This window comes from Trichechus manatus, unplaced genomic scaffold, assembly GCF_000243295.1.
Source record: "Trichechus manatus latirostris isolate Lorelei unplaced genomic scaffold, TriManLat1.0 scaffold00168, whole genome shotgun sequence".
NCBI lineage: Eukaryota > Metazoa > Chordata > Mammalia > Sirenia > Trichechidae > Trichechus > Trichechus manatus.
The window spans coordinates 4484249-4511151 of NW_004444104.1; the positions used below are offsets into that span (position 1 = coordinate 4484249).

The following is a 26903-nucleotide window of genomic DNA, read 5'->3' on the forward strand; positions in this document are numbered from 1 at the left end:
AGAGCCCTCCGTCCAGCAACTCAGTCCCTCGGGGAGTTTGGATCTGTCCATGGGGCCTCCATGACCTTTCCTTGTACAGGTTGTGTTAGTTTTAGTTAGTTTAAAAAAATACTTCTTTATGGAGTACCTTCTATAGCCAGACATGCTCTCTTGGGGATTGATGATACAGCAATTGACACAATTGAGGAAGACCTTTGTCCTCTTGATCATAACATGCTACTGGAGGGAGAAGACAAGAAACAAGAATGTATAATCTGTTGTTGTTTGGTGCCATTGAGTTGATTCCAACTCATAGCGACCCTGTGTACAACAAAACAAAACACTGCCCAGTCCTGCACCATTCTCACAACCGTTGTTATGCTTGAGCCCATTATTGCAGCCACTGTGTCATTCCATCTCATTGAGGGTCTTCCTCTTTTTTGCTCACCTTCTACTTTACCAGGCATGATGTCCTTCTCCAGGGACTGTTCCCTCCTGATAACGTCCAAAGTACATGAGAGGAAGTCTCACCATCCTCGCTTCTAAGGAACATTTTGGCTGTACTTCTTCCAAGACAGATTTGTTCGTTCTTTGGGCAGTCCATGGTATATTCAGTACTCTTTGCCAACACGATAATTCAAAGGCATCAGTTCTTCTTCAGTCTTCCTTATTCACTGTCAAGCTTTCGCATGCATATGAGGCAGTTGGAAATACCATGCTTGGGTCAGGCACATGTTAGTCTTCAAGGTGATATCTTTGCTTTTTAACACTTAAAGAGGTCTTTTGCAGCAGATTTCTTGACTGCTCCTTCCTTGGCCATTGATTGTAGATCCAAGTAAAATGAAGTCCTTGACAACTTCAGTATTTTCTTCATTTATCATGATATTGCTTATTGGTCCACTTGTGAGAATTCTTGTTTTCTTTATGTTGAGGTGTAATCCATACTGAAGGCTGTAGTCTTTAATCTTCATCAATAGGTGATTCAAGCTTCAAATTTCAATATTGAAGGGTTCTATGGAGAAAATATTGAACGACGCAGAAAGCATCAAAAGAAGATGGAAGGAATACACAAAGGCACTGTACCAAAAAGAATTGGTCGACGTTCAGCCATTTCAGGAGGTAGCATGTGATCAAGAACCAATGGTATGGAAGGAGGAAGTCCAGGCTGCACTGAAGGCATTGGTGAAATACAAGGTTCCAGGAATTGATGGAATACCAATTGAGATGTTTCGGCAAACGGCTGCAATGCTGGAAGCACTCAGTCATCTATGCCAAGAAATTTGGAAGACAGCTACCTGGCCAGCCAACTGGAAAAGATCCAAATCTGTGCCCATTCCAAAGAAAGGTGATCCAACAGAATGGGAAATTATTGAACAATATCATTAATATCACACACAAGTAAAATTTTGCTGAAGATAATTCAAAAACAGTTGCAGTAGTACATTATTGAGGAAATGCCAGAGAAATTCAAGACAGATTCAGAAGACGATGAAGGGTATCATTGCTGATGTTGGATGGATCTTGGCTAAAAGCAGAGAATACCAGAAAAATGTTTACTTGCATTTTCTTGACTATGCAAAGGCATTCAACTGTGTAGATCATAACAAATTATGCATAATATTGCGAAGAATGGGAATTCCAGAACACTTAATTGTGCTCATCAGGAACCTGTGCATAGACTAAGAGATAGTCGTTAGAGTAGAAGAAGGGGATACTGTGTGGTTTAAAATGAGGAAAGGGTGTGCCAGGTTTGTATCTTTTCACCGTACTTAGTCTGTATGCTGAGCAAATAATGCTAGAAGCTGGACTATATGAAGAAGAATCGGGCGTTAGCATTGGAGGAAGACTCGTTAACAGCTTACAATATGCAGATGAAACAACTTTGCTTGTTGAAAGTGAAGAGGACTTGAAGCGCTGATGAAGATCAGACTGCAGCCTTCAGTATGGATTACATCTCAACATAAAGAAAACAAAAAAGATAATCTGTTAGTGATAAGTGTTAAGGAGAATAGTAAAGCCAGGAGGGGATAAGGATGTGTGTGTGTTTATGTGTGCAGTGGGGCTGATTGTACTTTAGTTAGGGTTGCTAGGGTAAGAGGTGACGTTTGTGTCTAGACTTTAATGAGGTGAGGTAGCAAACCATGTTGGTCTCTGGGGGCACAGATGGTCCAGCAGAAGGAACAGACATGCAAAGGCCTGAGGAGAGGACAGGTGAGTGGCATGATTGAGAAGCAGAAGGAAAGCCAGTGGAGGAGTGGGCTGTGTGGGGGAGAGGGTAATAGGAGATGAGGTAAGGAAGGTAGGTGGAGCTAGATCATATGGGACCTTATAAGCTGTTATGTGGCCTTTGGCTTTTATTTTGAGTGAGGTGACAAGGTCTGGAAGGGATTTGAGCAGAGTAACATGATCTGCCTTATGTTTTAACAAGATGGCTGGGGCTGCTCTTTTGAGAATAAACTAAGGGGCTGAGTGCAAGGGTGGAAATGGGGAGACCAGTCATTTGGAGATGAGGGAAATTCCCAGTGAGAGATGACTGTGACTTGGACGTGCTTGGTGGTAGGAAGGTAGTGAGAAGTGGTCAGTTTGGGATATACTCTGAAAATATATGTGTAGATGACAGGGTTTGCTGGCAGGTCCAATGTGGGATGAAAGAGAAGGAGAGAAGCCAAGGATGACCCCAGATGTTTTAGATTAAGCAGCAGGAAGGATGGAGTCGGCACTTTTTAAGAGGGGAAGACAGTGGGAGAAGTAGGCTTAAGAGGGGAAATAGAGTTCTGTTTTGGACAGGTTAAATTTGAGTTGTTTACTAAATACTCAAGTGATGTTGTTGAGCAGAGAGTTTGATGTATGAGTCTGGAATTTAGGGTAGAGGCCCATCTGGAAATAGAAATTTAGGAGTCATCAGCATTTAAAAAAAAAAAAATCCCGTTGCCATCGAGTTTACTCTGAGTCATTGGCAACCCCACGTGTGTCAGAGTAGAACTGTGATCCGTAGGAATTTCAGTGACTGGTTGGTTTTTTTTTTTTTTTTTTTGACTTCTCATCAATCATATTGGATTTTTAAAATCGTTATAAAAACATATATAACACAACATTTACCAATTCAACATTTTTCAGGTGTACAATTTAGTGACATCAATTACATTGGTCATGTTTTGCAACCGTAACCCATGATTGTTACTAATTTTCCCATCACCATAAACTCTCTCCCTACAATAGCTGATTTTTTGGCAGTAGATCACCAGGCCTTTCTTCTGAGGCACCTCTAGGTAGACTCGAACCACCAACCTTTCTGTTGGCAGCCAAGTGTGTTAACCATTTGCACCACCCTGGGACTCCTGTTTAAAGACAAATGTATATAATTTGTGTGAAGACTTTATTTTATTTTTGCCTTTTGGAACCATTTCATTTATTATGGGAATGGAAACGGTCAACAGAATTTTAAGTGAACCCGCAAGAGAAACAATTTACTACAAAACTGAAATCAGTAGTCTGAGTTTTGTTTTGGTTTCTGTCCCACTTATTTTGGGCACAGGAAGTGTTTTTATTAAAGATTTCTTTATTATTTTCTGAGAGAAAATTCCTCTTGTTAAGACAGTTTCACAGTTAGAATTTAAAATTTTCCTGAGTATTTACAAGAAACACCAAGTGTCTAGGAGTAACAATTTATGCAGCGAAATACTTTTGTCCACTTCGTTAAGCAAATAGGAATTTACCAGGTATTTCATGACCTAAAATAATTCATGAAAGTTGCTAACTCACAGCCAAGGTATTTCAGAGAGGTATATAATAAAAACAGAGGCTAAAAGTTAGACAAATTTTTTGCTTCATTCATGTCTGCAACTTACGAGCCATGGAATTTGGACAGGTCACCTTTCTGATATTCAGTTAAGTCATCTGGAAGATGAGAACAGTAACTTCCCTGTTTACCTCATGGCTTCATTCATGGATTCATTGAACAAGTATGTGCTGGGAGGCATTGTTCTAGGGCTGGGCTGCAACACTGAACAAGACAGACATGGTTCTTGCTCTCTTGGAGCTTCCAATTTAATGGATTATGGCAGACACTAAACAAAGTGGAGCTGAGAGCCCTGTATACACTGTAAGGTACTGTGAAAACATTAGTGTTATTCTTGATGCAATTAAGTTTTCTTCCTGGAAGAAGTTCAGGTTCTCTCTCATTTGAGTGATGTATTGATAGAAAACCCAAATATCTAAAAGAAGTGTCTTAGCCTGGGTTCTCTAGAGAAGCAAAACCAGTAAAGCATATATATAGAGAGAGATTTATATCAAGGAAACAGAGCATACTATTGTAAAGGCTGGAAAGTCCCAAGTCCATGGATCAGGATAGAGGCTTCTCCTGGTTCACATAGCTGCGGGGGCTGGCAAACTCAAGATTGGCAGGTTGGAGAGCAGGGCTTTTGCTCACAGACTGTGAAGATCAACGAGTCCCAAGATCGGCAGGCAAGCTGATATCTCAAGTCCCAAGAACTGGAAGTCAGATGAACAAAAGGTAGCTGCAGGATCCAGAGAGGGCAAAAGCCAGAACATCCACTTATATTTGGATACAGGCCACACGACCAAGGAAACTCCCTTTCAGCTGATGGGCTACTCACAGCAGATCCCATCATGGGCATGATCACTTATAAACACTGAGAATCATGGCCTAGCCAAGTTGACTCACAATCTTGAGCATCATGAAGTGCTAGCTACCTCTTGTCAAAGAAGGGTATGCACATGCCCCGTACACACAGAGTAGGCAGTTACGAAGTATTCATTGAATGAATAAAATAATAGTGTTATGATTTGAAAATTCAGTGTACTCAGATATGGTTTCTTATCTTGTTAAATATTCAGAAATTTTATTAATGACATTTTGAGAAAAATTGGAGTTATGTCTGGCACTCTCAAGAACGTAGAGGTGATCCATGCAGAAAAACTTAACTCAAAATTAAAAATACTGACTTCTGGAGAGTGCACATCATTTATATACTAGATTTCCAAATGTTAACCAGAATAATTTAATTGTTTGGAAAATGTTAGTCACAGTATAAAATATCTAATGTTTCTGATTATGGATATTGAGGTAAAACCCTAAATTTAAAGGCCAACATGATTTATTGAATTACCTTGGGAAATCAAAGGAAAGTTCAGTTCCTGACATTGTGTTTCTACATAAAGCATGCAAAACGAGAATAATTTTTTTTTCCCCCAGAGAAGTTATGCATTTAATGGGAAACAACTTGAGTGATAGCGTATAGCATAGGTAGCAGTTAAATAAAGACTCTGTACTATCTGGGGTATTTTAAAATTCTGTAACTTGGGGCCAATTTCAGATTTATATGAAGATCCCTAATACATTTTTGGAAGTCCTCGAGGCCTTTCCCTGTGACACTTCATTTGTATAGTCATTTGCACACAGTCCCGAGTGTTGACAGTAATAAGGCATTGGTGAGAATGCGTGAAGGCTGCTTCAGCAGTTCCTCAGCAGATGGCTTTCTCAGCTCATTCTCTTCTATAGGCAAACATGCTGAAGACATATTTGGTGAGCTGTTTAATGAGGCCAACAACTTCTACATCAGAGCAAATTCCCTTCAAGACAGAATTGATCGCCTTGCTGTCAAAGTTACCCAGCTGGATTCAACAGTGGAAGAGGGTAGGTAATTGCATGAAAGCAGTGAGCTAGAAGTAATGTTGACAAGCCTGTAGTGATTAATTGCCGTGTAATTACTGCTTTTTCCTTGAGGTAGTTTGCTGATATTTCATCTTGGCTTTTCGTAGAAGAATAGTGAGGAGAAAGACCCACAACATTGGGTTAAGTAGTGATTCAAAGGTTCATATCTTTTCTACCTCTTATGCCATACTCTCTTTAAAAAATTACAAATACATGGTTTGTTTTAAAGGATTCTTCAGGTGCATTCAGTGCCAGAAGCCCTAATTTAGGTTGCTGGTGGTTATTTTAAAAATAGTTTTTACCTAGAAATTTCAGAATCACTTCACAGGGATGGTCTAACTCCCAGGGAGGGTTGTACTTCTATACTGCTACAAAGGGAAAGTTTTAACCTCAGTACTCTTGGTGTGGTTAATACACTGTAAATTATCTTGATGATTCTGTTGATTTATACATTTTATTAAACTTGGCATAGATAACATTTTCTGAAGGGCTTTAGGCTTTAGAGTTTTTAAATAATGTAATACAAACATTGTGTTGTTGTCTAATAGTCATTTTATAGATATACCCTGAAATTGTAGCAGTTTAAACAAAATTAAAAACTATCAGTTCCTTTTTAAAAATTTAATTTTTGGTGTCTTTTGAATGAAGGACTGAGATTAAACTGAAATAACAAATCTGTTAAAAAAAAGTCTGAGGTATACCACTTCACAGTTACTTGAAGAAAAATATTCAGATTATAAATTATTTTTACCTTTATATAACAGTAGTTACAGTTTCCCTTGTTGCTTTAAAAAGACCCTAACATCTGATTTTTTTCACTACACTTATGTCGTAGTAGTGGTAAAAAAATAAAAGTCTTATTTTTTAAACAGTAGTTTATTTATGGAATTCATCCCTTTTCATCTTAAAAAGATATGTTTGCTCACGTTCAGATCTTTTTTTCAAAGGTCAAAGTTAAATTAGTGGATAAGAAATTTAACAAAAATGTAGAGCATAGAAGATGTAATATGTCTTATGAATGTTCTTGCCCACTTTTCCAACAATAAGGAGAAGTTAAAAACATTTTCTTTTTTAATCTAATTTTTAAAATTTGTCTCTTGTTTTTAAAAAAATAAAAATTGAAATAACCACTTGCTTTATTCAGATAAGGAACTCTTAACATCTTAATCATTCACTTTTCAAATTGGTATCACAGTGATTTTTTAATATTCGTTTTCCTTCGCTTTTGTTATTGGCTCTTGCAATTGGAATGCTTGTGATAGACATTATGCTGGAAAAGGTTAATCTGTAGGTTAAATTTTAGAAAATTTTGCAGTACATCTCAATCAAGATTTTACCTTGTTACTTTCTTTCGCGTGGATGTTATAGTGGAAAAAGCACTTGACTAGAAGTTAGGAAATTGGTTTGGGCCTGCCACTTTTTTTGCCGGATAATTCTGGAAAGGTCACTTAGCATCCCTGAATCTCAGCTTCATTGGTTGAGTGGGCTGATAGTACCGATTTGCCCACCTCAAAAAGTTTATGTAAAAATTAGATGAATTAATAAGTGAAATGTAAAGTGTTGTACCAGTGAAAATTAGTATCACCAGCCCTGATACCTGGCTCCTTAGTGTAGTTTTGTAGCAGATCATGCTACTGAATTTCTGAAACTATAGGAATGTTGCAAAGCTTTGCCATTGTTCCTTGAGAAAAACTTAATGCATTATTTATGTTTATGTATTTTTAGCAGAAGTATTTCCCACATGTATTATAATTAAACTGATATTAACTGTTTGAATGGTTTCCTTTCCGAGGATACCAAAATCTATGTATTTGCATGCCTTTTATACTCCTAACTATATTCTTGTATGGTTTCTGAGAAGTGATATTTAAATAAAGAATGGTTCAGTGAAATAATTAGATCCCAATAAAAGAAGAAAAGATAGGATTTTGACTTCATTTTGTAGAGAGAACTTATTTTTAACAGGGAAGAGATGCACATGCTATTTAAGTATGGTTTTAAATAAACAATAAAAACGGTATTTGGTTATACCGGGAGATGTTTATGATTGTGATTCAAATTATACTTACTTCTAAACAGTTAAAAATATTTCCATATAACTCAACTTGGGGGGCTTTTCTGTAAATAGTGTCACTACAGGACATCAACATGAAGAAAGCATTCAAAAGTTCCACAGTACAAGACCAACAGGTGGTGTCAAAGAACAGCATCCCGAATCCTGTGGCTGACATTTACAATCAGAGTGATAAACCACCGCCTCTGAACATTCTTACACCATACAGGTATGCAGTCCCAGATTCCCAGGGCCTTTCAGGAGCGAGAAATGAGGGAAGTGGACCATGCTTGGGAGCTACTGATGTGTGGCTTAGAAGCATCCTTGCGTGGTTCATTTGATGTAAAATTCAGAACTTTTAACAACTTTGGAAAAAACAATTGCAATGAAATTAGTCATTGGGTGCAGAGTTATCAAAGTTTCAGTATTTCAAAGTATGGAAAAACTTAGGAGAGAAGTGTGAGTTTTATCTAATTCTAGTTTTTAAATGAAGATATCTTAAGTGGCAGTTGTACATTACATAACAGATTTTGTGTGGTCATGCTGTTATTCTTTCTATTCAAAGTCAGTTTTAAAGGAACTGCATAATTCTTTTAGAATGCAGCAAGAGACCTGTCTCAGCATCTCAGCACTGCAGAGACATGTTATCTGCAGTGTTAGGGATTTTGAAGGGCGAAAATATAATCAACAAATTAACAATCTGTTGTTATAAAATAGTACCACCCATTATCAGGAACAAACTTCTGAGACAAATAATGGAAAAGAAATAGTGCAAATAATTAATATTAAGAAACTGACTAAAACATCCTTTTTTAAATACCTCTCCTACCTCCTGTTAACATCAGTGTTTTCTTTCCATATTTTCTGCCACCTTTTTCCAGTCTTCATTTTTCATGCACTTTTTCATCTTTCCTCCTTGCCTGTCTTGTTCCTCCCCCCATCTTTTTGCCTTCTTGAACAGCTCATTGCTTCAGCCTGAGGGGGCCCCCCGCTGTGGAGGGGAATAGTTCTCCCTGCCCCAGGCTGAGCTTTGTTGGGTGACCCTCCATTGAGGGACTGGCGGTATTCAGAGGGCTGTTTAGAATCCAGCACGGTCTTCACTTCTAGCCTTGCCCTCTTAGTCCTTTGGGCCATCACAGGGAGTGCCGAGTTTTTCTTGGTCTGAATTCCTGTCCCTTCTCGGGGCCCAGGAGATGTTTGGAGCTAGCCTTTTTTGCAGCTCTGCTAGTAAAGCAGCGGTTAAAACTGCACCCCTCTCCTCCGGCAAGGACAGAGAGATTGTCCTCTAATAAAACGTCATTGAATCTCCCACAGAAACTTTGATGGGAGAGGACCAAGGTGCCACATCTTCCTGTGAAACAAGTGTACTTTTCTGGAGGTTTTAGCATACTTGTAAAAATTAATGATGCATATGAATAGTGGTATTATAAATGTAATGTTTTCACTGTGATTTTGCTTTTGTTCCATCAGTATTCTTCCAGGTGATTTTACTTTGCATGGCAGCCATGAGGGCTTACTTATTAAAATTTTCCTACATGGTGTTACTAAGAAACTACACCAAAAATTCTGATGTAAAAGAAAAAAAAAAAAAAAGAAGACCCAGTAAACCACTTACTTTGATTAGTTGAGATCATGATTGAATATTTGTATTCATGTTGGTGATTTGAAAGTGTTAACTACATAGAAAGGAATTGATGTGTGTGCATGTTCTGTCTCATGTAAAGTAAAAATAGCTTTGACTCTCGTGTCTTTACGAATGGCAGTGCCAACTCAAATCTACTTTTTGTTGATACGGTAATATTTGAGTATATAAAATCCATAACCTTTTGCATTTGAACTTAAATATGAGGTGTCACAACACTGTCTTAATATGAAAAGTACAAACATGACTGAAAAATTAAGTCTTTAGTTACTATAAACACATAACTTACTTCTGCTTACATGATTTTGTTGTAGTTAACCATTCATTTACATGGGTGAGTCTCTGCCTTCATTAAAGCTGTTAACTCCATTTGAAAAAAAAACAAAAAGAATGTGCATTTTATACATCTTAAATTTGGCAACAAGTTTCTGCTCAGTCAACACTTTTTCTATACCTTCACTTACATTCAAGGGCTACTATCATAGGGAAGGAAATTCTGTTTTTCACAATAATGGTATTAAAATATCTTCATAATGCAGGCTGCTTGGTAATTAGAAAAGTAGGAAAAGAATGCAGGAAGGATTTTAAATTAATCAAAAGCTAAAGTGCTTAGTGAGTTGCTCTGCTTTCATTAGTGGTTTTCCGAAGAACATAGGAGCCCTGGTGGCACAATGGTTAAGCGCTTGGCTGTGAACCAAAAGGTTGGCAGTTTGAGTGCACCGGTCGCTCCAGGGAAGAAAGATGTGACAGTTTGCTTCCATAAAGATGTACAGCCTTGGAAACCCTATGGGGCAGTTCTGCTCTGTCCTGTAGTGTCACTATGAGTTGGAATCGACTCAACAGCAATGGATTTGGTTTTTTGGTTTCAGAAGAGCATCCATAGGAAGTGGGACTTAGTATTTAGTGACAGAAATTCACCAGTAGACTGCATAGCAGAAACTTTAAGGACATACAGATATCCCCCCTGAATAATTAGGCATATACTCTTTCTTATACTCAGTTAACTGATTTTGCTTCTGCTTTGTGCCTTAAATGACTTATTGAAATACTAATTTTTAGTGTAAATGTTCTGTTTCGTCTTGAAGGTGGTAATGTACAGACCAAATACTTTTTAAGACATTAGTAGAATGGAGTGTATACTTCATGTCAAGATTATTTTGAGCTTCACTATTGATTTATATTACAACTTTGGATTCATATCACCTGCGTTATATTAATTTTATGATAAATGAAAAGTTATATAAAAACATGGACTGTTCTTTAGTCCACAGTAATTATGGCAGTACTTGAGAAATGTAATGGCTACGGTGAATGCATTTTCTGTGTGGGTTACTTCCACTTTGAAAGTAATAGTTGATCATGTTTTTTTCTAGTCGCATTTATGCGCCCATGAACATTTTGCTTCTTTCCTAATTGAATTTATAGAAGTTAGCCAAATCTGATTGAGAAAAGGAGCAGAGTACTTATTTATTTTTATCCTAATAATACCATAGCTCCAGAGTAGGAGTGGATGCATACATACTAAGAATCCATCACCTTTATGTAGAGCCCCATGTTGGAATAAACAAAACATTTCTTAAAATAATTAGAGTATTAAAAATTGCTACTTAGGAGCCATATTATGATTTTCAGAGCAGTTTTTGGTATTTAATTCTAAATTTGCAAGAGTACTTTTTACCTAATATTCTAGAACAGATTGCTGTTCTTATGTTTCCATATTTTTTCAAATAATATAAGATACTTAAAATGCTCTCTCTGCACCTAAAATTCATTTATAATTGAGGTAAAATTAAATTAATATTAAACCCTCTATGAAAATACCTGGCAACCTTTTTGTTTCTGACTTGTAATACGTTGATTTACAGAGATGATAAGAAGGATGGGTTGAAGTTCTATACCGATCCATCCTATTTCTTTGACCTCTGGAAAGAAAAGATGCTCCAGGACACGGAAGACAAAAGGAAAGAGAAAAGGCGACAAAAGGTAAATAATTCTAGTATGGAAAACATGCATGTCAGTGTGCAAATGGGTGCTTGTTCAGAACTCAATCAGTAAACTATTTAGACGGTTGAGATGTTAGATTTAGTGCTGAAGTTTTTCAGAGGTTACGTTTTTTACATGAAGATCTTGACAATTCTGTTTAACACAGTAATACTGTTTTTTAATAAATACTATCTGATTTGTTCTCTTAACACTTGCTTTGCTTTAACAAAAGTAGTGGTTGAAGATTTGACTTTTGTTTGTAACTGTGTTTTATAACTTTTCACTTTCTGCGTTCTCAAATTTCATACAACAGTCACCCGTTCCATATCAGATAACTGTCTGCTTTCGTCTTTTTAATGTTCCTAGTTGTTGGGTTGCCACTTAGCTGTAATTAAGGGCTTGGTGAGATGTACATAGTTGGATGGGAAGGCATGTGTGAGCTGCAGGTTGGGGGATATTATTTACTAAAGATGAAATTTCCTTTGGTGGGATAGTGGTGGGAAGGCAAACTGTAAGTTTAAATGTTGCAAAGCAGCAGTATTTCAGATACATTCAGAAAGACAAGCCCACTCTGTAGGTTGACTTCTGTTTTAAAAGTTATCTCTTTGGGGCCCAGGATTTAGACTTAAGCCACTGAGAAGGGTTAATCCTCTAAAGGCAGGTATCTGCTAAGATTTTTATTTGTAAGCTGTGTTTAAAAATGACGGCCTGGTCCATGGCAAATGTTCGAGTGCTTTAGTTAAGAGAAACGCTTGGCATTCTGTGGGTTGATTGCTTTTAGGTGTTGAGGTGTTTAGGTGTATCGGCCCAGCAGGAGAGAGTTTGGGATGGAGGAGAAGGTCTGGGATTTGGCCCAGCTTTTCATTTACTTGTTTCATATGGCTTTCGTTGGGACTCTGAGTCACCACTTGCCTATCTCTCAAACAGGTACATGAGACCAGTTTTCAAATTGAGCAGTATAAGCAAGGGCCCATCTACGGAAATTAGTGCCTGTGGCAGTTAGTTTTAAGTTGTTGAATGATCCCTCACAGCTGGCGATGGAAACTGCTCATGGAATCTGCCCGTTAGCACCCCTTCTCAAACGGCACCTGGGTCACACGCCCTACCTGCCATGCCTTAGTTACACCTCTGGGTGTGGAATATTGCTACTGGGTTTTAGGAAAGGATTCACAAAGACTTTACTATTCATAGTCTCTCCTTTGTGTTGGTAGGCTGGGGAGACTTAAAACTGGAGAAAATATCAAAGTGAAGAAAAGAAAGATATTAATATCTTGAATGGAGAAGAAACTCAGGTTTAAAGCCCTATTTGTCTTAACTCTCATACCTTCTTAAAGAAACAGAATAAAAGCTCAGGGTTTTTAAAAGTACTTTCCTTTAAAACTTTCCTGTCCACCTAAATTTCTCAGAATGTAAATAATCCTTTTGGCAAATATATTTAATTTTTGCCAGTGCTCTTGAGGGAAAACAGCCTTAATGTATCTGTGATTGTTGAGTGTTCAAAACCATTTTGTCATTTTCTCAGCTGTTTTGTCTCATTCCTCACTCTGCAGACACATGAGATTATGGTGAGAATTTCTTACTCGTTAAGACTCTTAAGTCATTTGTGTAATAATTCTTTTTTGAATGCCTTCTAAATGCTGGATAAACAGTGGTGAAAACTACACGATCCTCACCCTCACGTAGATTACAGTTTAGTGGGAGAAACAATCTACCTGTCAACACGCATACCCCCCCACACACACAAATAAGAAATAGTAATGACACAGATATGTGATTGTAAATGTGAATTACTGGGTCGGTAAGTGTTGTGAAGGAAAAGTACAGTGAGATGAAAAAGGCAGGTGACCTAATGTAAGTGAAATGGGTATCAAGGAAGGCCTCTCTAAGGACTTGTCGTTTACATTGTCATTTAAACTGAGACCACAGGATGGATAGAACAAGTTAAACTGTGTGTGTGTGCACACGCATGCATGCATATGCATGTGTATACATGTGCGTGTCCATGTGTGCGTGTACACGTGTTTGCATGTGTTCATGCATGTGTGCATGCATGCATGTGTATGTATGTACATATGTGTATATAGGTGGGGAAGGGATGCTGGAGGGATGGAGGGTAGATAAGGAGGGGGTGCTTCCGAATTGGGGAGCATTCTAGGCAGAAGTATACGTAATAGTCATCGGATAGGGAATAGTTTTGTATATTCTAGAATTTTAATGTAGGCCAGTGTAGCTGGATTATGCATTCATCATTGTTAACATTTTGTCATATTGGGTTCATCTGTGTGTGTGTGGCGGGGGGAAGTAACACGTCAGTGGGCAGCTTTGGAGGCTGAGCCGTTGTAAAGAAAGTTGTAGATATCATAACACTTAATGTTTAAATGGAGCCCTGGTGGTGCAGTGGTTAGGAGCTTGGCTGCTAACCAAAGGGTCGCAGTTCAAATCTACCTGCTGCTCCTTGGAAACCCTATAGGGCAGTTCGGCTGTGTCCTGTAGGGTCACTATGAGTTGGAATCAACTTGACGGCAACGGGTTTTTAATCCTTAAATATGTCAGCATATATCTCTTAAAAGTAAGGATGAGAATTATTAATTAATTTAATACAGATGTTCTTAATCAGGGTGTATACTGGAATCTCATTGAAATCTCCCCACTGCCCCTCACCTTTCTTTTTTCCTTTTGGTTTTTAAACTGTACAATCCATGCTGGTTGTGGAATGCTCAAACGACATTGAAGGAAATAAAAGCGCTCCCCTCCCCAGGGGAAGCTGGTTGTTATTGTGGTGTGCCAGCAAGTCGATTCCAACTCATAGGGACCCCATGTGACAGAGTAGAACTGCCCAGTGGGGTTTCCTAGGCTGTAATCTTTATGGGAGCAGATGGCCAGGTATTTTCTCCTAACCACTGCTAATAGTAACAGTTTGGTGTGTATCTTTTTAGACCTTTTACACATTCATAAGTACATACACACGCATTTTACAAAGTATTTTGATATAAATAGAATTGTACTACACGTGACTTTTTTGAGCATATATTTATATATCTCATTAAAGATCTTTTTAACTAGTTGAGTAGTATTCCGAAGTATGAACGCCTCATACATCCTAGTACCTATGTGGTTGTGCTCACACACAGATACTTCTTCAGGGTAAATTCCTAGAAGTTGAATTGTTACATCAAAAGGAATATGCGTTTTATTGCTTCCCGCCCTTAAAATACCAAACTAGTTTATACCATTAACTTGCCTTCTCCATTGCTGGATATTACTTTTTTTGATGAGCCAAAAAATCCAGTTTGCATTACTCATCCTTTCATATCCTTGTTAACCATGTGCATATCTTCTGCGAATTTCATGTTCATATCTTTGCCAATCCATCCCCAAAGCCTCCTGAGTACGTCTGAAAACAGTCCACTTCCCTGTCTCAGTCCCTTAAGCCATCTGCCATCTTGTCTCACCTTAGTAGCTATCCAAATGGTGTCCCTGTCTTTCCCCCTTTTAAATGATTCCACCTGACACAGAATAAATCTTCTCAAGTGCTTTTTCATTATGTCAAACCTTACTTTCCCATCTTGTGAAACATTCTTCAGTGGTTTCCCATTGCTTTTCAGAAAAAGAACAATATTTTTAACAAGGCCTTCAAGGCCTTGCCTTCTGCCTTTCAGGTCTCATCCTGGGCCACTCACTCTCCTTGACCATTGGCCTTCTTTCATTTCTCCTCACACAGTGCAATCCCTGCTCCTCAGAGTCATTACCCGTTCTGCTGTCTCTTCTTGGCATGCGCCTGACCCATGCTGCTTTCAGGAGCAATGCCGGCTCACACTACAGATCTTGACACCCTCCCCCAGCTTCCAGACCAAGCAGCATTTAATGTTTACGCATTTACATTTTACCTATTTTATAATTATGTACTTAGTTGTGTGGTTTTGTGTGCTTCACCCTCTGGACTGTGAGTACGCTGAAGGCAGAGAGCACATCTTTTTCTGTGTGCCATTTGTCTCGTCAGTGCCTCGCACAGTGTCTGGGACACAGTGAGCATTGTCAGCTAGTGCTCGCAGCTCTGGTGGTGGATTTGATCATTTCCTCAGTATTTATTGAATGTATCCTATATGTAAAGCTGTGTGGTGGGCTATAAGAGAGGCATAGAAAATAAAGGCACAGAGTTCTTGTCCTGAAAGATCATAAAATCTTATCAGGGAAACAGGAGAAACACACACAGTAAAACCTGTGAAAGCTGGAACTGTGTAAGGTGGAAACCTGTCAGAGCAGGAAAACTAAAATATTTTCCAATAATAGTTGGCAAAGAATATTGAATATACCATAGTCTGCCAGAAGGATGAACAGGTCTGTCTTGGAAGAAGTACAACCAGAATGCTCCTTAGAAGAAAGGAGACTTTGTCTTGCATACTTTGGACATGTTATTAGGAGGGACCAGTCCCTGGAGAAAGACATCATGCTTGGCAAGGTAGAGGGTCAGCGAAAAAGAGGAAGACCCTCGACAAGATGGATTGACACAGTGGCTGAAACAATGAGCTCAGGCATAGCATCGATTGTGAGGATGGTGCAGGACCGGACACTGTTGTTGTCTGTTGTACATAGGGTCACTATGACAGCACCTAACAACAACAATAGAGAGCAATAGAAAAGTGGTAAGATTGTACCCTGTCGAAGGTGGAAAACTTGAGAGACCCAGAAAAAGAAGGCAGTCCTGTCAGGTTTCGGCTTTCACAGGTTTCTCTGTACTCACATAGAGAAACAGCTGCCTTACCTCTATGTGAGTACATATGTAGGACCTCAGTATTTGCTGAGTACATTTCTACTGTACTTTTTCTGGCCACGTAGGGCTGGAGCAAGAGTGGCTTTGTATGGGAAGGTAAGTTTTTATCTTGCTTTTGTGTGTGTTCAGCTAGTTGCAGGGTTAGCTTAAATATTCTGTAATATCTTTTAGAAACTGGGATTAGAACATTGGAGTTATTCCTTTTGGAAGATAATTACATGTTAACAAGTCATTCAGAATTGTGCAGTGGTGGGAAATGATTTCTCTGTATGATGTCAGGTATGTCACCTCTATAATATAGACTTAAAATAGATTTATAAAATAGATATAACTCAACCTGAAAGTCTAGTGAAGTGAGAAGTCGTTACCATAAATGATGGTCAACAACCCCTTTGTAGTTGTAGAATAGTAACTTTTTATTTATTAAGAGTGATGGTTAAATATCAGTTACTCTTTGTTGGGTCTATTGGGTAAAAGGAGTATTCTGCTTTAGAGTTTTCTTAACAGTAGGGTAATGGAAATGTGAATGTCTCTTGTGTGCACGTCAGCTTGTTTCCTGTGCATTATAACTGCATCTAACCTGCTGTTTCCCCTTTCCCTTCTGTCTCGCATGCTTTCTTTCTTTTCCTGGACATCAGGAGCAAAAACGTATAGATGGCACAACCCGCGAGGTGAAAAAGGTTAGAAAAGCCAGAAACAGGCGCCAGGAGTGGAATATGATGGCATATGACAAAGAGCTTAGACCTGACAACAGGTTGTCTCAGAGTATATACCACGGCGCGTCTTCCGAGGGATCCCTGTCCCCCGACACTAGGTGTGTGTGCATTACAGCTCCTTATTCCTGGTGCTCCGGACCAGCAGTCCTTGGTTTTATTACAAATGGGACATGCAGTGGTCACTCTGGTGTGTATGTGGCTCTCGATGTTTCAGAACTTCCCTCAAAAATTAATTTTCTGTATTTGGATTTTGAAATAATGCTTTAAAGCAGTTTAATTTTGCATCAGGTTACATTGTGTGATTTCTACTCTCTGACTTAAATGTATTGTTTAGTTAATCTAGATGAGGTGTTTAGAACATCAAGACTGAATTTGAGCCAATGAATTAAATTTTTATTTTAATAATTATATAATCCTTTTCTTTTATCTTTAGCCTGGAATTTTCCTTGCCACTTGGTATTTAAACATGATTGGTAGGTGGTAATTAATGTGATTAAGAAATAACTGCATTGTTCTTTTTGATAACTTCTTAAAAAAGTGATGGACAAAAGAAATATTTATTTCTTCAGATAACTTATCTTATGTATCTAATTTCAGGAGAAGAATTCTGTTGGAGTTTACTTGTAAAAATTTTTTTAGCAATTAAGTGAAAATATTTCTTGCAGGTGTGAGTGATGTGGCCACTAAGTGTTCATTTGTCACAAAAGGTATTCACTGGACGACAGGAACTGAGTCATCAATGTAAACTTCCGGTTTCATTTCCTATTTCTTTTTTTGTAAAGCTGTAGTCTTCTGTTTATATAAATCCTCAAAGTCTTCCATCAGCACTGAAAAATTCAGATTGAGAATTTTTAATAATGCATGGTGTTTCAAACAGCAACAACCTGGATTTGCGTTACATCTGCATCCTTTTTGTCTTTTACCTTTGTAACCTCAGTGTTTCACACAGACTCTGACATATAGAAGATGCTTAATAAATATTTACCAAATGAGAGACTTATTTGGTAGCTACAGTGCCCTTAAGTATCCCTACCCCAGCGGGTCTGCAAGTTATTGAGAGGATATGAGGCGTGTTCTAGGTAAATTTTTCTATACAAGCTGTGGTCTGTTAAATATGAGAGAATCATTGGAACTTTAACTGAGTTCTGTCTAGCCTCAAGTTTGAATTTTAATGTCAGTTTATTTCTCTGCAAAGTAATTTCTCCATAACTCTGCTCATAAGTCTTTTTTAAGGGGGATAAGTTGAATTTAGTGTTTCCCCTTATGTGAGTTTGCTTAATATTTTGTCATCTAATTTGTGATTGTTTACTCATGTAAAACATGTACTTTCTTTTTACCCCATATGTACTCTTTTATTTTAACAGATTCCACATGAAAAAAATGGTAAATTTTTTTCTCCCTTAGTGAAATGATTAATATACATTCTAACATGTGAGATTAGATTGTTGCATGCTGGGCATAGAATTGATGGTCACGCAGATGATTTAGTATTCTGCTTTTGCATTTATGTTGTTTAGATATGTCTTCATTTCTCTTATTTTTCAAAAAGCAAATGGAATTATGTTTCATTTCTTCAGAATTAATGGGTCTCTGAAAATATATATGTTGTTGTGTGTGTCAAGTCAATTTCGACTCATAGCAACCCCATGTGACAGAGTAGAACTGCCCCATAGGGTTTCCTAGGCTGTAATCTTTACAGGAGCAGATTGCTAGGTCTTTTTTTCCCACAGAGCGGCTGGTGGGTTTGAACTGCTGACCTTGCAGTAAGCAGCTGAGCAATATATGTATATATATATATGTATGTGTTGTGTATATGTGTATCTATATATATATCCATACATACATAGTCATTCACTCTTCAGTGGGCCAGTCCCCCTTCTGACCTCCTTTTCCCCGTCCTTGCTAGAGCCACCCTTTGGCAGAGTACTTAAAAAGCTCATTCCCGTTTTTCTCTGTATATTCCTTTATTTCTTCCTCCATCTAATTATCCCCTTTTCCTTGGCGCCTTTTGTCCCTGTATCACAAAGCCATTTTATAAAGCTAACACTCTCAATTATGCCATAATTACAATTTCCTGCCCCTCATTTCATCAGAAGCACTCTATTTTGCTAGATAACTTAGTTTCCTTTAGAAAGTTGCGCAGGTAGTCAGTGACACATAGGCACGCACATATAGTCAGGCACACATAGCCAGTGGCATCCAGAGTTTTGAATATTTACTTTTTTAAAATACATTAACTCTAAATATAGGAACCCTGGTTGTGCCAGCAGTTGTGGACTTGGCTGCTATCTGAAAGGTCGGCGGTTTGAACCCATCAGCAGCTCCTCAGGAGAAAGACCTGGCAATCTGCTTCCATAAAGATAACAGCCTGGAAAACCTCTTGGGGCAGTTTTACTCTGTCACACGGGGTCTCTGTGAGTCGGAATCAAATCGATGGCACCTAGCAACAACACCAACAAATCTAAATACAGGCCAGGTTCCTTCTGTATGAAAACTCTTTTTAACTCCTTTGCTAGCAGTTTGTATAGTTCAAAAGACATAATCATATGCATACCATAATTAGGATTTATATTGCCATTAGGGAAGAAGTATGTGACTGTAGCAGTCTCTTCTCACTAAGAAAGCCTTTTGGTGCTGTGTGACCCTCCCATTCAGGAAAGCGCCTGTTTGAATTCCCAGCGTGTGGCTTCCTTGCTCTCCGCACACCCCCAATGTGTTTTTGCCTGTTTTCTTCAGAGAGAAAAACACAAGCTGAACCCCAACAGAAACCAGCAGATAAATGTGAGAAAAGTGAGGACAAGAAAAGAAGAGTGGGAGAGGAGGAAAATGGGCATTGAGTTTATGAGTGACCCAAGGACGCTGGAGCAGGCAGGGAGCGTCAAAGAGGACAGAATGCCCAAAGGGTTTGTCGTTTTGCTTTCTCTGAATCCCAACATCGGGCTGCCCTCCTTGCTTCAGTCGTCACGAGATGATGTGCGTCCCCTTACTGACAGCCATGCTCTATAACCTGGCGCCAGGGCCGCTGAGCTGTCTGTTACTAACGCCACACCGTGCTGCAGCTTCAAGAATAAGAGCCTTTCATCCTCCTCTTGCTTGGGCTTCCCTGACGTCCCAGCCCACTCAGCGTCTTCAGAAACTCTGTGCACAACTAACATCACATTTTCACTCCTTTCAGATTTTCATACCCAGCTGCGTGTGCAAAGAAAACAAGAAGGCCTTAACCTCTCATGTCACATGGCTTCTTTCTCTTTGGGTTAAATACTTTTCTCCTGTTTAAGAAAAATACAATTCACTGTATTGCATTCTGGGTTTCTTTTTCTGTTATTACTGTTAATATTTATCCAGTTAACCTGCCGCTTTATAATTTCTAATTATAGGCTATTGGTTTCATTGCCACTGAAACTCGTGTCTGCCTTAGATGTCATTTTTAAATTAAATGGAATTTGCCTTGTTGCCTTCTATATGACAGGAAAGTATGTGGAAATATTGTGAAAATGGGTTCCTACTCTTTACCGCTTGCCAGCGTGTCTGACTTCTTCACTCTAAAGCTATGAATCAAATCCATGTAACACGGGCTTGCTGCTAAAGTCGTAATTACCTTGTTGCTCTGGGGCTCTCATAGGGCTATACCTATTCGATAGTAAAGGGAAATAAATGTGTAATTTCTGTGCATTCACAGTGTTGTTATTCAATATGCTTTATGTCTGTTAGGGGAGATGCTTTTTAGCTTAAGTAAAGTCCTCCCCTCTTTTTCTTTCATTGTAGATCCCATGCTTCAGATGTTACGGATTACTCTTACCCAGCCACTCCAAACCATTCTCTGCATCCACAGCCAGCGACACCTTCCTACACAGCTGGCGACGGGCCACCGCACGGGGCAGCCAGCCAGGCTCCTGAGCATGAGTTCAGACCACCGTCCACCTCGGCGAGGCACATGACCCTCAACAGACCGCAGCAGCCACCCCCGCCGCCCCCTCCACAGGCCGCAGAAGGGTCTCAGGCCTCGGCCCCTATGGCCCCCACAGACTATGGGTAAGTCAGTGTTCTTGTGCTCTGTAGTTTGCCAGTACGTATGGATCTTGCTGTGTGTGGTGTGGAGTTCCCAGGTGGTACAAATGGTTCACATGCTGGGCTGCTAACTGAAAGGTTGGAGGATTGAGTCCACCCAGAGGCACCTCGGAAAAAAGGCCTGGTGAGCTACTGTCCAAAAAATAAGCCATTGGAAACCGTAGGGAGTGCAGTTCTACTCTGACACGCATGGGGTCGCCATGAGTCAAAGTTAACTCGATGTCAGTTTTTTTTTTTAATGTGTCATGTGAGAATTTTAACAATAATTTGATACTTTGGAGGCCAGAATGCAACCAAGAGCTACCAGATATAGTTACTATTATTTATGACAAATTCTGTGCTAAACAAAGTAAATGCAGTATCATGCTGCTCCCCCTTTTTATTATGAAAGATAACCCTCAGGTTTATGTATGTATTCATGTATGCACATTCCGTTTATATACATACTTACAAATATTTGAATGAATCATTAAGCCAAGACATTGATAAAGGATAAAGTGCTTGTCTTGGGAACTAATCCCAAGCCCTCAAGTTTCTTACATACACTGAGTGGGCCACAGAGAATCCTCACCACAAGTGAGGAAACTGTAACTCAGTACCCTGTATGTCACTTCTTACACTCGGTTTTATCATCACCTTCCTCAACCTTTGGTCACCCAGCCATCATTCTGCCACCAGGTCATACAGGTAGAGTTGTTTTCTGTTGTACAGGTAGAATTCAAAAACTTCCTAAAGAAGACCTTTATTTTCATGTGTTTATCGGTTTAAACACTCACCCTTATTTTGATAGGCCATCTTTAGCTCTCTGTTTCGGCTTAACCCTGATCTTGGAAGAGTTGGCTCCTCAGAGTCAATGCCCAGGGAAGCTGAATATATGTCTCCGTGAACATGTATCGTCCTCAACCCAGAACCAAGGAGGATTGCTTCCAGAGGCTTTCTCCTGTCACAGTGTCCTGAGGTCTTTCCATCTGCTGGATCTCTTTAAGTCAGGACTCCACAAATGTGTCTTGAGGTGGTCACTGAGTGTCAGGCAGAGTGGGTCCCTGCTCCCTGTTGTGTTGGCTGGGAAAACCCTTGCTGACATAGAATTAAGCATACCTCTTGGCTGTAGGACTTTTTAAAACTTTTAATATTCTAATGGGCATTGTGGAGCCCTGGTGGTACAGTGGTTAAGAGCTCGGCTGCCAACCAGAGGTCAGCAGTTCGAATCCACCAGCCACTCCTTGGAAACCCTGTTGGGCAGTTCTACTCTGTCCTATAGTGTTGCTGGGAGTCAGAATCAACTTGACGGCACAGGTTTCTAATGGGCATTGTAGGCATGAATGTAGAATTTTCCAAATTTACTTGACCACAGAACCCTTGTGAGACATGTTTACGAGCTCCGCAGTTTTGAAGATGCTCAGTACAAAGGCTGGGTTGTGTTGCGTTTCTTACCTTTGTAGTTAGCAAGTTTAGCTTTCCACGGAAAATCATTTTACTTGGTAAGAGGTCATTTTTTGTTGCATTCAAGAAGATCATGAATTCCATGGTAAAGAATAATGTAGAACTGTGCAAGTAACTGATCCAATGTGGATATTTGCATCCTGCAGTGTTTCAGGTTCATATGTTGGGGGGGCACCTTCCCATTAGGCACGTGAGAACCTCTGAAGATGTGGCTCTCTGTTGATATTTCAGTGACGCTCACTCTGTTTTGTGTTTTTGTTAGGATGCTACCAGCACAGATAATTGAATACTACAACCCATCAGGACCACCTCCTCCTCCACCGCCCCCTGTGATTCCTTCCGCACAAACTGCCTTCGTTAGCCCTCTGCAGATCCCCATGCAGTCGTCCTTCCCTGCACCTGCTGGCGGCACCTACACGGCTCCTCCTCACCCTCCTCCCACTGGGCTCGTCGTCACAGCCCCGGCCCCGCCAGGCCCCCCGCCGTCCCCACCCGGCCCCCCTGGTGCCGGCTCCTCGCTCTCATCCTCACCCATGCATGGCCCCCCAGTAGCCGAGGTGAAGCGTCAGGAAACCGCACAGCCACCCATCAGTGATGCTCGAAGCGATCTTCTTGCTGCTATTCGAATGGGTAAGTGGAACACCCCACCTAGTCTTCCTTTTAGAAAGAGATTTCTTCACGTCTCCAACTAGCTACAGCCTTCTTGTCTTCAAATGACTGCTCTCTGAAGAGGACCCTTTAGAATAGGGTCAAAGAAGCCTGCTTGTTTTGTGTTGTTTGTTGCCAGTATATGTATTTTTGCCAGTGCCAGGTAAATACATAGGATGAAGAATTGGGAGTTCAAGAAAGCTTCACTGGACTAGAAACCAGATAGCAGGAATGTCATCTAATTAGTTGGATCTTTTCTCTGCATTCTTGTAAAAATGGTGTGGGGGTGACATCTGACCTCCGCGTCTAACTTCACAAGGGGGAAGGAGAATCAAGATCAACAGCCTAAGGCTGATTCCTATGAGGCAGAGGTCAGACAAGCCTCCTCTCTCTGCCATCCTTACCAATTCTGACACCAGCCATCCCACCCACGGCATTCTACTACTATGCTGAGTTCGATAATTCATTACAACAGCCACACAGAACTCAAAGACAGTACTTACAATTATGAGGTTTATTAGGGAGGTGTAACAGGTTACAGTTGAGGTTCAGGAACATTCAGAATACAGTTCTTCCATCAGGACAGCCTCGTCTCAGCCATGCCCCACAGGCAGGTCTCTCTCTGGCCCCTCAGCCTCTGCCCTGCTCGGGCAAGTGTTATAAAGCTCTCTTAGCTCTGCCAGTAAGTGTGCCGAGGCACCTCACTCTGCCAGTAAGCCTTGGCCCAAAGGCGCTCACCTTTCTCGCTCCATGGACCAGGAAGCCCACTGTCTCCTGCTTGTCTCTCCTGCCGTTTCTCTGCCACTGCTTCTCACTGTCTTCAGTATTATAGCTCTTTCTCTATCTCTTTCTCTTTCTCTCTCTCTCTCTCTCTCTCTTTCTCTCTCTCTCTCTCTGTCTCCTGGTTCCAGGAGCTTCTCAGTGCAGGGATCCCGGGTCCAAAGGACAAGCTCTGCTCTTGACTCTAGGCTGTCCTTCCTTGGTGGTGGTAGAATCCTCTTTTCCACCTCTGGGATGGCTCATTTCAGGTCCAGCAGAATGGCAAAACTGACCAATCCCCTTGGTGGGCCACAATTACCCTATTTGTACAGTCCCACCCAATCACTTGCTGATAGAATTAAGCAGACCTCTTGGCTGTAAGACTTCTTAAAACTTTTAATATTCTAAAGCACATTGTGGAGCCCAGTCACTTGGGTGGGAGTTACAAGACTATGGTGAGAAAGGCCACACAAAAGCGATCCATTGCACTGTAATTCTACTCTAAGAGTAAATGTATAAATGTAAGAAAATCAGCCCATATCAGTGGTTTACTTAAAAAAAAATCTAGGGTAGGTTTTGGACTTTTTGGACTTTTCACTTGATGTTCTAAGTCAGTAGTTTCTTAACATTTATTTAGCAACAAAACCCTTTTGTCAGATGAAAATCCTATATCATATGTACATTAAAAAACAAAACAAAACCCGTTGCTGTCAAATCAATTCCTATTCATAGAGACCCTATAAGACAGAGTAGAGCTGCCCGAAAGGTTTCTAAGGAGCAGCTGGTGGAACTGCGAGCCTTTTGGTTAGCAGCTGAGCTGTTAACTACTGCGCCACCAGGGCTCCCCATATGTACGTGGAACATATCAAGTAGTGCTTCTCTGGTTGAAGCAGGGTGGGGATAACTGGAACCTCACCATTAGCTTCCCTTCTGCTCCCAAAGTACCTTTCAGAACCACACACACTGTTTACTCTTAGCCCCACGTCACAGCCCCAGTGGGTGAGGGCCACCCATGGGATGTGGAAATATTCCCAGAGCTTCTCATACAGTGAGGAGCTACATGGTCTCATGGCTACAACTCAGTTGTTTGATGTGGAAGTGGCTGAGGGAAGGAGATGGGGGCAGCTCTGGCTCAGTGTCTGGAACCCCAGTGCTTCGGTGACATCCCTCACAGAGAGGGTTGTGTCCATTCCTGCCTCTGCTGTTTGCTTGAGTGCCCTCAAATCAGGCCTGAGGCAAGCCACCCATGCCCTCCTAGAGATTCCAGATTCTTCTGATACGTTCTTGAACATCATCGACCCACTTCAATTTTGTGAGGAAAAAAAAACGTCCGAGAGTTGTAATACCTTATTGATATCCAGTTTGGGGTCATACAAAGAAGATACCAGGATTTGCTTTCTTAGAAGTATAAGCCCTATCCAATAAGAATTGATACATAACCTGAATCATCACAAAACATCAGAAAAATCCTAATCGAGGGCCTTTCTACAAAACAGCTGCTTGGATTCTTAAAAAAAAGTCAAAGTCATAAGAACAAAGACATGTGCTAACTAATCCAATGGGTGACCCTGCATTGGTTCCTGAACAAGAGCAGATCATTTTCATAGTTGCTATATTAGGTTTTTTAGCAAAATTTGAATAAGATCTGTAGAATAGATAGTAGTATTGTATCTGTATTAATTTTATACTTTGATCATTATTTTTTAGGAAATTACACATGAAATATTTTACGGGCAAAGGGACATTATCTGCAGCGTACTCTCAAATGGTGCAGAAAAAAATGTCTGGTGTATGTATGTGTGCAAATGATAAGGAGAGAACGACTGATAAAATAAATGTTGTCAAATGTTATCAGTTGGAAAATCTGGGCGTAGCCTATAAGGGAATGTGTTTCTACTAATCTTACAACTACTCTGTAAAATTATTTCAAGACAGAAAGTTAAAAATGAATTGATGCACATTACATCATCAAAATGACATTTTGTTTCTTCCTAAGCAAGAGAGTAGGGTATTGTATTTTATATCCATTTTCAACAAATGTTTCTCAGTTTCCTCCTCAGTTTGGCAAAGAACTATTAGTGTAGAACCCAGCTTTCCAAGCCCTTGGATTACAGCCGTGCCCAATAAAATGTTCTGTAATGACGGAAATGTTCCATGTCTGCACCGTCCAATATGGCAGCCACTAGCCACATATAAAAGGAGCCCTGGTGGCACAGTGGTTAAGCACTTGGCTGGGAACCTAAAGGTAGGCTGTTTGAACCCATCAGCTGCTCCACAGGAGAAAGATGTGGCAGTCTGCTCCTTTAAAGATTACAGCCTAGCAAACCCTGTGGGGCAGTTCTACCCTGTCCTATAGGTTTGCTGTTGAGTCGGTATCAACACAACAGCAACAGGTTAGCCACATATCAATTTAAGTTTAAATAGCCAGTGCGGCTGGTGGCCACCATATTAGACAGCGTGGCTTTAGAGTTTTCTTGAATGGTGTTCATGTGCACTGACCTTATTATAACTAACTGTTTTATATTTCAGTACTTTGTTATCAAAACGAAGAACTGTTCTATGGCTTTGAGTTTATATTTTTCTTTTTTTATTTTGTCATAAAACTCCTATTTCCCACCCTCCCCTCATCAAATTTCTAAAAATTTTTACCCTTCATGTCAGTAGGGGAAAAAAGTCAAATAGACCTGTTAGCTTGTTTTCCTTCAGTGTGGAACAAGCAGAGGGCTTTGATTCTTAACCACATCTTGTGTCTTTAGGAATACAGCTGAAAAAGGTGCAGGAGCAGCGTGAGCAGGAGGCCAAGCGGGAGCCCGTGGGGAACGACGTGGCCACCATCCTCTCCAGGCGCATTGCCGTGGAGTACAGCGATTCGGACGACGACTCGGAGTTTGATGAGAATGACTGGTCAGATTGAGGCCCTGTCCGGGCAGCTGCGTGCAGTGGGCAGGGTGACTGGGTGAGGGGCCGGTCACCAACTGGAGACCGCGGGCCGCAAGGGTATTGAGGATGTTAAGTGGTCTCAGCACTCAAATAGTAGTATTATAATCCTGTAGCTTAGCAACTTTTGTATTAATAATGTGATATTGCTTCTGCACATCCAAAAATTCTGGGTTTCTTTCAGTATTTACTGTATAATACTTAAGTGCCACTGACCATAGCGAATTTTG

The 26903-nt window shown here is 40.1% G+C and overlaps 1 protein-coding gene across 2 annotated transcripts in view; it reads left to right on the top strand.

The window, feature by feature from the left end:
* Window positions 1–26650, top strand: part of WASF3 (WASP family member 3) — a 55477-nt gene extending 28827 nt beyond the window's left edge. Inside the window, exons 2-8 of one of the 2 annotated variants that reach the window (XM_004386570.1) lie at window positions 5501–5635; window positions 7782–7935; window positions 11214–11331; window positions 16741–16916; window positions 20584–20850; window positions 22592–22959; window positions 26493–26650. In XM_004386570.1, the coding sequence (XP_004386627.1) occupies window positions 5501–5635; window positions 7782–7935; window positions 11214–11331; window positions 16741–16916; window positions 20584–20850; window positions 22592–22959; window positions 26493–26650 (1376 nt within the window). Of the gene's footprint in view, window positions 1–5500; window positions 5636–7781; window positions 7936–11213; window positions 11332–16740; window positions 16917–19554; window positions 19722–20583; window positions 20851–22591; window positions 22960–26492 lie in introns of both variants that reach the window. The other variant, XM_012558443.1, reaches the window with a different exon arrangement.
* Window positions 26651–26903: the final 253 nt, after the last annotated feature.